The sequence below is a fragment of the Chrysochloris asiatica genome, unplaced genomic scaffold (genome assembly GCF_000296735.1).
Source record: "Chrysochloris asiatica unplaced genomic scaffold, ChrAsi1.0 scaffold00270, whole genome shotgun sequence".
Classification (NCBI taxonomy): Eukaryota; Metazoa; Chordata; class Mammalia; order Afrosoricida; family Chrysochloridae; genus Chrysochloris; species Chrysochloris asiatica.
In genome coordinates, this window is record NW_006408788.1 from 2262252 (window position 1) to 2275115 (window position 12864).

The 12864-nt window shown below is 39.8% G+C and overlaps 1 protein-coding gene across 4 annotated transcripts in view; it reads right to left on the reverse strand.

The window, feature by feature from the left end:
* Positions 1–12864, reverse strand: part of SLIT2 (slit homolog 2 (Drosophila)) — a 540750-nt gene that overhangs the window by 72985 nt on the left and 454901 nt on the right. For all 4 annotated transcript variants that reach the window (XM_006874347.1, XM_006874345.1, XM_006874346.1 and 1 more), the window contains 3 exons: positions 5820–5944; positions 5572–5669; positions 3869–4008 (listed from right to left, as the gene is read on the reverse strand). In XM_006874347.1, coding sequence (XP_006874409.1) covers positions 3869–4008; positions 5572–5669; positions 5820–5944 — 363 coding nt within the window. The remainder of the gene's footprint in view (positions 1–3868; positions 4009–5571; positions 5670–5819; positions 5945–12864) is intronic.

A 12864-nucleotide genomic window follows, 5' to 3' on the forward strand; every position in this document is an offset into this window, starting at 1 on the left:
GCTACCAATTCAACTGCACTCAACAACAATAATTAAATGCACATCTACATGTCACTGATTTTGGAATCTGGAGTTGGCTGCTTGATTATTTGGTAAATGAGCTCATTCCACATCCAGATGAGAAATCACAGTTAGTAGAAGGGTTAATAGATGGCTGCGCTCTATGGCACTTAACAACAACACAGCTAATCTAAACCTGTCTTGTTGAGTTATCTGCTCTATTGATGTAGTAATGTCTCCATATTGCTCATGCCATGTACTTCCTGTTGAGTTCAGTAGTTTTGTTCATCCTTTGCTCAAATGAAGGCAAGTAGATATTTGCAATAGCTTTGACTACAAAGCCCAAAAGAGTCTCCGTTTATGGTTAGCACTGAATGGTTCATAACAGGTACTTATGGAAAGGTCCCAGGTGATAGCATCTGTAGTTTATGTTGTTGTGAAGTGCCTTTGAGTCAGTTCTGAATCATAGAGACCCTGTATAGTGTTTCAAGGAACATGGCTAGTGGGTTTGAACTGCCAACCTTATAGCTGGTAGTGCTTGTCCTACCATGCCACACTAGGACTCCAATCGTATCTATTGTTGTTGTTGTTAAGTGCCATCAAGTCAGTTCTGACCCATAGCGGCCGTATATAAGGTTTCTGAGGAGTGAGTGGTAAGCTTGAACCACCGATATTGCAGTTCAAATGACTTTACAGTTTGGTGCATTAACCCACAGTACCACACCAGGTCTCCAATAGTATCTATCTATAGCTATTACTATATGATACTATGCTGGTTAAAAGGGGCTTTGCTAAGCTTTGGGCTTTTATGATATGTTGTAGAGAAACAGCTCTGACACTTTTGGGGAGATGAGGCTTTGTGGTATTTCTTCATGAACTGCACTGAGCTAGCTCAGTTAGGATGGGGTAAAATCTGTGCTTACAAGGATCTGGCACAGGGTAAGAGCTTGGAAATGAAATGTGTGAAGGTACGGCAATGACTCAACAGAAATAGATATGAAATCAGGAAATGATCCGTTTAAATTAAAGATAAAATCAGAGATGCCTGCAAACCACCTCGGATGTCAAGGAACATGACAAAATCATGGCAGGCCCTGGGAAGAACAGTGCTTTCCCATATAGCTCATCAGTATGACAATACAAATCAATCCCTGGTTTGTGTGCTCAGGGAGGAATGGCTAGTCAAGGCAGGCCTGACATACTTAGGTTCAATTTGCCTTGGTGGTTACAGTAGGTTGGGCAGCCTAAGGTAAGTGAACTCTTAAGACCTTTCCATAAAGACCTCTCTATAAAGTACAAAGGAGCTCTGGTAGCACAGTGGTAACGAATCGGGCTGCGAACCTTAAGGTCAGCAGTTCGAAACTACCAGCTGTTCCACAGGAGAAACATGAGGTTTTCTGCTCCTGTAAAGATTTATAGCCTCAGAAACCCTGTACAGGGTTGCTATGAGTAGGAACTGACTCCACAGCACATAACAACAACAACAACAACAATAAAGTACGACACATATGAATGTCAAAGCTGACTCAGACCTAAATATAATCCAATTACTTTACAATTGGTGCATGCAAGATACACTTAGGCCTCCTTTGTTGTTTGCTGTTGTTAAAGTACTGTCAAGTCAGTTCCCACACATAGTGACCCTGTATAGGGTTTCCAAGGAGCAGCTGGTAGGGTTCAACTGCTGACCTTGTGGTTCCAAGTCCAGTGTTGACCCTATAGCACAATACCCGGAGTCCAACAGTAATGCAAAAGAGTAGAGCATATTCAAATTCTGCCTAGTACAAGGACTATTTATACAACAGAATAATTTGGTGTCAAAACACACAAATATCTACTGGAAACTTAGTATTTTTTCTCTGCCATAAAATGCTGAAATGTTAAGTTTGGATATTACCTGAGAGTTTAAATTTGAATTATTTTCCAACAAATCCAAGGGGAAAGCTAATGAGACAGCTGTGTTTTTATCGTGCGTATTTGGAGATGATAATCCCTCACTCTCCCAGTTATTTCATCCTCGGCTCTTTCTAACTATGTATCCAATTACAGGGAAATGCATGTAGAGCATGAAAAACGCTCAGCAAAATAAAGATGATAACTTCGAACAGAGCAACATAATCAGCGTCTCCGTTTTTTGTTACAAATAGAATTTGTAACTTTCTCTTTTTCTCTATCAACTTTAAATCTATGTGACATAGGGAAAACTTCATAATGTTGAACTTTCTGGTTCATAGCCACAAAAAAAAGCTCTAATACAAACAGCGATTCTAACATTTGACTTTACAGAAAATTGGTTTGTCAGAGGAAGACGTATAGTATTTTGGGTAGTCTTACGAGACTTATCACCATGGAGACTGCTGTCCTTGTGAAGCGCTCTTGAGCTAGGTCTGACTCATAGAGACCCTGTATAGGGTTTCCGAGGAGTGCTTATCCTACAGTGGCACACCAATGTAAGAAAAAAGGTGATTGTCTCAAAGACTACCCAAAGTGCTCAACATCTTCATGTTTGCGTTTAATTTTGAGTGACAAGTTACTTAAGGAAAATACTAATGAAGGAACAAGTAAGAACAGGAACAAGCTGAAAGGCCTGCATGTATCTTGATTACATATAAAGAAATGTCAGGGTCGCTCTGAGTTGAAATTGACTTGACGGCACTTAACAACAACAATATAAAGGGAACTAAAACAGGTATTTTTATGCCTTTAGGGAGATCATTCTATTTCTATAAAGACCACAACATGGCTCAATGTAGGCTAGTCACAAACAGGTTTTTAAAGAGCCAGGAGTAGAATAGAAATTTAACCACTGACTAATTCAATTACCCATTCACAGAACCATGATGCCCACCCCCACCCCTCACCCCTATTACTGAGATCGGCTACCATCAGGTTACAAGGTGGTTACTGAGTGGGTATTTATTTGCACAAATCTATAGGTGCAGTGTGCAAGCTTTAAAATGACAAAAGCTATCTCAATGATTCAGAGACTTCTAAGGGCTGTCTCTCAGGAAGCAAAGGAAAGTACCTAAAGTTACATTCTTTCCATGAGATTAACTCAGCAACCTAGTTTATAGTTAACAAATGTTTTTGTTACAAATACACAAACACTGTGTTACACTGGGCCTCAGTTTCCTTAAAAAATACACACATACAAATACACAAGGGAGCTTCAAAAACGTCATGAAAAAATGCCATTATCCTTTAATCCCATTTCTCCATGAACTGTTTTAAGTGCCCTCATATATACATACGTATAGAATGAGGCGGGCACAGGACTGGACAGTGTTTTGTTCTGTTTTACCTACGGTGCCTGTGTGTCAGAACCGACTGTAGGACTAACAACATCTATCTATCTATCTATCTATCTATCTATCTATCTATCTATCTATCTATCTATCTATCTACCTACCTACTTACCTACCTATCTACCTACCTACCTACCAACACTATCTATCGAACTGATACAATACTATATTCTAGTTTAGTCTCTCTCTTTCTCTTTCTCTCTCTGTTTCTCTATTTATGCATCCTTCCATGGGTTGGTTTGCACAGGGGAGATGCACTGCACAAAATGCCATTCAGTTGTGGGAACTAAAGGTTTCAGTATGATAACTTTTCTTGACTGGACAGCATTTGATGACTGACGTTACTCTTCTAACTTAGCTTTCTGGTTGACTGAAACCATCTTTAAGTTTCTATGCTATTTACATTACATCTAACTTGCAAAGCACCTGCCAGTTATTTTGTATAATAATAAACTAATATAATGGCTTTAATGGCTTACTAAACACATACAAATGAGTGGCAATAGTTCATTCACACAGATACACAGACTGAGGGCATCACGTTCGTTCCTCATTCTCCATACCTGTGTACTCAGGTGGGCACATGCACGTGTAGTTGTTAATTCCATCGACACATGTAGAATTATTTTCACAGTCATTATCTTCACAGTCATCAATATTGACCTCACAATTTTCTCCTTCAAATCCATCAGCACAAATACACCTGCAAGTCAGGGAAAGAAAGGCAAACACATTGTTTTGTTGCATTTGTATTTTTATAAATAAGTTTTTATTGTGAATTGAGTGTGATAGTTTACATGGGAGAACATTGGTTTCACACTCATCATTTCATTGCAATGATTGCAATCTCCTCTATGCATCATCATTCAACAGGATTTGCTTCTATTCCCTCTGTTTTTTTTTTTGAGGGGGGAGGGTGGGGGGAGAATATACAATCATTTATACTACCAAAGGGCACATTCTACAAGCCTGCCTCCTGGCTGCCAGCACACATATTTTGCTGTATTTTTGAAACACGAAGTTTAAACATTAAAAAAAAAAAAAAAAAGGAAGAAGTGGGCTCATCAATTATAGTGTTTTCAGTCATTTAAAAATACATTTAAATGACATGCAAGCATTTAAGGTACTATCCCCAGACCAGAAGCTATTTGAAGAAATAATAAATACATTTTTGGCTGCAAGATGGCAAATGGCTTAATGGTCTCATAATCCACTAAATACAATATATTTCCAGGTCCAAACACAAGCAAACTTTACTCTATAGTTCTAGATATCTTACTCTCTAGTCGAAGTCTCGTAAACTCATTCATGCTTCTTTGGTCATTAGTTATGAGGAACTGGTTCTGATGGAAAAAGTGAACCCTCTCCTACCTATGTGTTTACATCCTAGACATAGCTAGAAACAATAACAAAAAAGAAACTGAAAAATAAGATTTTGTTGTCTTTGCAATTAGAAAACAGGAATGTTATAAAATGCCACCCTAAAACAGGAATGAATGTTAAGTCTCAATAGATACAGTCTCCCCAGGCATAAAATACTGCACATTTACTCTGGAATACATATCAGAATCCTCTTTGGTTAAAGTCTAGATAAAAAAGCGATAATTTCATAATGGGATGCAGACAAAATATTTTTCTTCTAAAAAGTGACATTTCTAACAAGCTTTAGTAGCAGATTAACATTCTTAGGTGAAATCATTAGTGTGATTTAATAAAGAACTCTTTCATAATTCATGACACACATCTGGAGTAAATTGTATTGCACGATTAAATAATTTCACGTTAAAACCGTTGATAGCATGTTGGTCTAGTCATAATGTGGCTCAGAGAGGAATCATTAATTTTCTATTTCAGTGGGACTTACACGTTATCATTTGCATGTTATCTGTTAAAGCAATCTATAAAGCAACAGATGAATATATATCTCTTTGCAGTAGGGGACTAGTTGGTTTTTAGTAAGCATAATGGAGTCAATATTTTGTCTTGCCCTTATCTGACTTAGATTAATCAAAATGTGTTTTAATTCTTTACTTTTGCAACATCCGGAGCTGAGAATACTATATAGTGTGCTCCACTTGCTTTGGTTTTAATTTTTCATACTGCAGTATTCCCAAGATGAACTACTACATGAGTATATTGTCTTTATCAATCTTATAAGGGTCTTTGAAAAACAATGTCCTTTGATTTGAAAAAGAAAACAACTACTTAGTTATTCTTAGTCCAATCCTTCAGAAAGGGAAGCTCAAGACTAATGAGAGGCACCTACCAGAATCCATCTTTTTCTCCTTCTTTTAAGTGACAAGTCCCCCCATGTTTACAAGGGTTACTGATGCACCCATGGATTGGAACATCACAATCCTGCCCCTGAAAAAGGGAGAGGCAAGTTAAATTGAGTATAAGTAAAGTCTTTTCCAGCACATAAAAATTGGTGAAAGCACAAAAGAATCAGGAAAACACACACAGAGAAAAGGTACACGTTTTCAGATGGTGGCTCCCACAATGGCTTCTACTTACCTTGAAACCGTAGGGGCAGGTGCATCGATAGAAATCAACTGGGTCGCTGTTGCAAGTCCCATCATTTTTACATGGATTTGATAAACAGGGATTGCATTTTGCAAGTATATTAACATCCACAGGACCTAAAATTAAAAGTAAGTTGTAATATATTAGAAACCCATGCTTTCTTTATAGTATTCCTATGCCTCAGTATGATGGGAAATGTTATACGAAATGATTAGCCACATGTCTACATGTGTTTCTCTTCTGTGGCAAAACCAGATTATCAGCACCATCATTATAGATTCTAGAATTTAATAAGAAGTCTGTGAGTCTATCTAACATCACAGACAGACTCAGGTTGCTAGTGTAGCTTGGTGGAATCTGATGTTAATGGTACCAGGGTCACAGGTTCAATCCCCTAATAGTCAATGAGCATACGTGGTTGTGTTCCATGACCATGCTGTACCTCAGCCTCACCAGTCTCCATGGAAATACATGCCATTGGTCCCACAAAAGACTGTGTGTGTGTGTACATGTGTGTGTGTGTTCATGCTTGTGTTGGAGGGTTAGGATTATGTAGAAATTTAGTGTTGTCCTGATGACATTAACCTGGGGATACAAGAATGTACTATAAACCAAAAACGTAATCTCCATTACACTCTTTTGCATATCCTTTGGATCAACTTTACTTTTTAACCCAGTAATGATTGGTGAAGTTCTGTATCTTTCACTCTGAACAGACAACATTACAACAATCCTATTTGCAGTCTCATCTTTTGGGACATTTAAAAAAAAAATCTCATGACCCACAAAAGGCCCAGATTAAATGCAAATTAAGCTGTAGCCATTTTCTTTGGGTTGCCCAAATGTATTTCTTAAATGATTTGTTGTTATGTGCAGTGGAGTCAGTTCTGAGAGGCTGTATATCTTTATAGGAGCAGAAAGCCTCATCTTTCTCCCACTGAACAGCTGGTAGTTTCGAACTGCTGACCTGGAGGTTAGCAGCCTGATTCGCAACCACTACGCTACCAGAGCTTCTCTTAAATGGCTAGCAGAGTTGTTGTTGTTAAGTGCCATCAAGTCGATTCTGATCCATAGCGAGCCTGTATAGGGTTTCCAAGGAGAAGCTGGTGAGCTTGAACCACCGACCATGCAGTTCAAACAACTTTGCAGTCTGACGCATTGGTCCACAGTGCCATGCTAGGGCAGAAACTACTATAAATTACATTTCCCTACTGCTAATTTTTGCCATGTTTGTGAGTTGTCAATAGACTTCCTTGTGGAAACTGTCTGATAAGGGCAATGGCAGAGTGGCATCTTTTATATGTAAAACACCAATATTTCATAATGCAAACATGAATGATGTTTCTGCTAAGCGACCTCTGTGCATTCTTCTCATGGGGACAAGCAGCAAGAATTCCAATGACATGTTTCATCATACATCATTCCAGCAAAGTTATCCAAGACAATCTTAGGGCATGGAGTTCTCCCTTTCAACATTGCTTTCACTTCTAAGGTACCTTCAACCAAACATTGTAGAACTTATGTTCACACAAGCAAACTTGGATCTATTTTTCCTAGAGACTAGAACCTGTGTCTGTAAATTGTCAGTCTACCCACAAAAATTCATGCATTTAGGACACTGGAGAAATAAATGCTGGTAGTTAATTAAGACAGTTATTAAATTCATTTGCTGTTGAATATATTCTGATTCATAGTGCTTCACAAAACTGCCCCACAGATTGTCCTAGGCTGCCATCTTCAGAGGCACAGATGGCCACAGCTTTCTCTTTAGGAGTGGCTGCTGGATTCATACCACTGACCTTCCCGTTGGCAATTAGGCACTTAACCACAGTGCCATCAGGCACCTTAATACAGTTAGTAGGTAAATGAATTTTGTTGTCGTTATTATGAAGTGCTGTCCAGTCGGTTCTGACTCACAGCGACCCTGTATAGGGTGTTGTTGTTGTTAGGTGACGTCGAGTCAGTGCCAACCCATAGCAACCTTATGCACAGCAGAACGAAACACTGCCTGATCCTGGGCCAACCTCACTACTGTTGTCACGCTTGAGCCCATTGATGCTGCCACTTTGTCAATCCATCTCACTGGGGGGCTTCCTCTTTTTCTCTAGTCCTCCACCTTACCAAACATGATCTCCTTCTTCAGAGACTGGTCCCTCCTGACAATATGTCTGAAGTATGAGAGATGAAGTTTGGTCATTCTGGTCTCCAGGGAGCACTCTGGCTGCACTTCTTCCAACACAGATCTGTTGGTTCTTTTGGCAGCCCATAGCACTTTCAATATTCTCCTCCAACACCATAACTCAAAGGCATCAATTATTCTGTGGTCTTCCTTATTCACTGTCCAGGTTTCACAATGTATACGAGGTTATTGAAAATACCATGGCTTTGGTAAGGTGCACTTTAGTCCTCAAGCTAACATCTTTGCTATTCTACACTTCAAAAAGGTCCTGTGCAGCAGATTTGCCTAATGCAATACTAGAATACCTTACCATAAAAGGCAGTAGTGTGTGCTATCACATAGGAAGCAATAGAAAACGAAATATCTAATTATTAATGGATCCCTTAGCTACATTAGAAGAAAGATAAATCAAACCCAGGGAAAAGATACGTAGGAGGAAGCACTCAGATGGAACACCAGGAAAACAGGACGATGGCAAGGGCTATAAACATTCATCTGGCCACTTTCCAAGACTTTGAGAAAATTATATTTTGCCTACTTTTTTCCTTTCAACTGTGTAAGGTGGCAGTTTGAACAATAAGAGTTCAAAGTCGGAAGTCTCTAAGTTTGATTACTCAGAAGGAAAATTAGAGATGGTCTTAGGATCAACATTAGACATCTTTTGAAGAATTTGATGAAGCACAGTTAGAGGAAACTCTCAGGCTGAGGTGGCCCTGACACATCAACACACTGCTGTTGTTGTTGTTGTTGTTGCTAGGCGCCGATGACTAGGTTCTGACTGAGAGCCAACCTGTATAGGATTTACATGGAGTGGCTAGTGCGTTTGAACCGCCAACCTTGATATTAGCAGTCCTGTGCTTCACCACATAAATGTTCACTGCCATCAAGTTGCTTCTGAGTAATAATGACCTTATAAAGGATTTCTGGGAGTCCTAGTATGGTGCTTTAGGAGATGTACTGGACTGCTAATAGCAAAGTTGCTCCCTGGGAACCCTGTATAGAGTCATTATGAGTCAGAACTGACTAGAAGGCACTTAATAACAACAACAATGTATGGTTTCTGAGACTATCAGTCTTAATGGGAGTAGAGTTCATCTTTCTCCCATGCATAGGCTGTTGGGTTTGAACCACTGACCTTTCAGTGAGCAGCCTAATTCCTAACCCACAGTGTCACCAACACTCCTTTTCTTTACAGCATTGTCAATAGTTACTTGATAAATGTCCAGCCAACTGTATCTGATTCATAAATACTATTTATTAAATTGCTCCATTTTTTTCCAGGACCAAATATGGTTTTATATGTAAATCAATAATCCCTAATTGATACAAATGGTTAAATGAGTAACTGCAGCTGAAATGTGGATGATTCAAACCCACCCCGAAGAGCATCAGAAGACAGGCTTAGCCAGGGATGTGTTACCTAATATCCCAAGTACCAATGGGCTTACTTGTGTTACTAATTCATCTACAGGGGGACAATTTCACATTTTTTATACCATATCAGAGACTCTGCTTCTAAGCACTAGTGGTCTCAGTCTTGCTCCCAGTCCTTCAGCACCTTCCCTCAGAATCAAAGCCTCTCTTTGAATTCATAATCTCTGACAGGGACAGTGTATCCAGAAAGCAGATAATCATGGGCTTACTTATTAGTCTGTAGTGAACAGATTCATATGTTAATCTGGTGAAGCCCATGTGAAACTGCTTGCAACAGATTAGTAAGTAAGCACAACTAAGACTATGCTTACCTTGCTTACTGGCTAACCCATTCCTGGGTTGTGCGATCACCTTCCCAAAGTTCACAGCCTTGAAAATGCTATGGAGTTCTATTATTCTGCAATGGAGGTGGGATCGACTTAACAGTACAGGTGTCAATAATTAAGCTAGATTATTTTCAGTATCTGGAATTCCTGGTGTGGTCCTGTAGGATAAGCACTGGACTGGTAACCACAAGGTCAGCGGTTCAAACTTACTAGCAGCTCCTCGGAAACCTACACAGGGTCGTTATGAGTCAAAATCAGCTTGATGGCACTTAACAACAACCTATAAAGGGTGACTGTTGGACCCTTGGGTTTTATTTGGTTTTGCTAAAGTAATCAAAATAGTACATCTTCCTGTTTGCACAAGCCCCTTCTAAGAGTTTCTTAAAGCCAATGAAGCATGTTGATGTCATCAGAATTAGAAACACAGCAGTATGTTATGTTCTAACATATTCAGATTGGAGACCTGGTGTGGCACTGTGGGATAACCACAAGGTTGGTGGTTCAAATCCACAAGTCACTCTTCACAAACCCTAAATAGAGTCTCTATGAGTCAGGACCGACCTGACTGCATTTAACATAAACAAAGTTGACTACATTGGTATTACCTACAATTTTATTTCCCTCTCTATTATCATGCCTCTTTAGAAATCAGTACTTTTATGGATAATTCTTATTTCCTCTACTTGAGTTTGAGTGTTGGGATAAGCCCGAAGATGTTTATATGTTATACAACTTCCAAATATCAGCAATATCTGCTCATTTCTCTAGTTTATTATGATGATATAATTACTCTGTAAAATGTATCTATATTATACTTCCATTTAAAGAAAAATCCTCCTGGTCTTTCTAGTTTATCTAATCTGCTTTTTTTCTATGTTCTAATACCTTTGAGAGGAGCTCTGGTAACAAAGTGGTTATTAAATTGTGGTTGGTAGTTAATGGAAAGGTTGGTGGTTTGAACCCATCAGCTGTTCTGTGGGGGGAAATGCAGCAGTCTATACTCCCCAACAGATCCATTTTAGAAGAAGTGCAGCCAGAGTGCTCCTTGGAGGCAAAGATGGCCAAACTTCATCTCTCATACTTCAGACATACTGTTACGAGGGACTAGTTGCTGGAGAAGCAGCATCGATGGACTCAAGCGTGGCAACAGTAATGAGGCTGGCCCAGGATCGGGCAGTGTTTCATTCTGCTGTGCATAAGGATGCTATGGGTCGGTACCGTCTCGTTGGCACCTAACAACAACAACGTACTCCCCCCAAAATTACAGCCTTGGAAACCCAATGGGAGATTTCTACTGTGTCCTACTAGTTTGGTCGCTATGAGTTGGAACTGAGTTTTGTACTTCTGACCTGTATTCCTTAATCTGAATCGCTCTGCTCATTCATCTTCCTGCCCATATACTGATTCTCTTTCAGATGTCTCCAATTTGTAATTCATTTCCCAAACGGTACACCTTTTTGAGATACTTTCCTGCAATGTTATTCAAGGAGAATGACATCTGTAATCTCTTAATATAATAAGTAGTATCAGCATTATGGAGTCCTGGTACGGTGCTGTGAGTTAAAGCACTGGACTGTAAGGTCGGTGTGAACCACAAGGTTGGGAGTTCAAGCTCACCAACTAGTCTTCGGAAATCCTATACAGGGTCACTATGAGTTGGAACCGACTCGACAGCACTTAACAACAACATCAGCATTACAGGAAGATGCCAAATGATGAAATTAAATAAGTTATCACAACTTTCTAAGAGCAAATGAACACTTTCAAAATTTTGTGCACTTGGTTACTCAGGTGAAAAGGGGCTGCTCAAGACAGGGATGACAGAAGTTGTTGATTAATTACACAGCTAATTCGGGATCTAAAATCTGGAGCCCATCAAACCAAGGTGGTGTTGTGTATGCTGTTGTTAAGGACCGTTGAGTCGGTTCTGACTCAGAGTGACCCTGTATACTAGGGTTTCCAAGGTGAAGTTGGTGTGTTTGAACCACTGACCTTTCAGTTAACAGTACAGTGCTTATCCTACAGTGCCACAGCAGGACTCCAAGTTAGTAAACCAGATTTGTCAGTTAAGTGTGACAAATTTGTCACAGCCACTTCCTTGAACTGATTTAAGGATGAGATGAGTTCACAAATGTCAAGCGTCCAACAGAGGGGACTGAAGCACTATGGGGCCCACGCTGTTCCTCTATTTCCAAAGAGAGGTGTTTATTGTTGGTTGCCGACTAGTCCAAATCTGACTCACTGGGATCCCTGTGTGCAAAATGAAGAAGCGAGGCTCGTAGGGGTTTCAAGGCTGTGACCTTTCCAAAGTAAGTTTGTCTTTCTAAGGCCTCTCCAGGTAGGTTTGAACCGCCATCCGTTTATTTAGTAGCCAAGTGCTTAACCCTGTATGCTACCCAGGGACTCCCCCACAGAGAGATAGTGGGAACATAAATGGTTGAGTTCAAATGAAAAACTAAGTTCTCTTTTACTTGCCTGCCCCAATTTTGCACAAAGGCAGATGACAGCTTGTCATTCATTCATTCATCACTCTGAGCTGCAGCTATCTGGTGACTGTATCTGGGTTATTGTTATCAACCCAACAGAAAACGAAAAGGAGCAAGAATAAGAAGAATCCCTTTAGGTGACTACTTGAGTGAATACTCATAATTGTGTTTTTATATTGTAGAGGTGATTTATAAATTCGATGTGGAGGGATTCCTCTTTGTTCTTCTGGTGTTGCTGATTACTTACAAACTACAACGTGCTTGCCGGAACAATTTCAGTGGCTTGTCAATCTTTCTTTGTTTCTAAAATTAACTGGTTCCAAAAAATTAGTCTCACAGGATGGGGGCAAGAATGCTATGTTGCTTCAGGTTATCTATGTTTGGTAATGTTGCTGGAATGAAGGAGTCCAGTCTACTCTGACTGGATTGATTTAAGATTTGGCATCAACTAAGGAGCTCTGGTAGCGTAGTGGTTACGAATCGGGCTGCGAACCTTAAGGTCAGCAGTTTGAAACTACCAGCCGCTCCGCGGGAGAAAGAGGAGGCTTTCTACTCCCGTAAAGATTTACACCCTCGGAAACCCTGTACAGGGTCGCTATGGGTCGGAACCG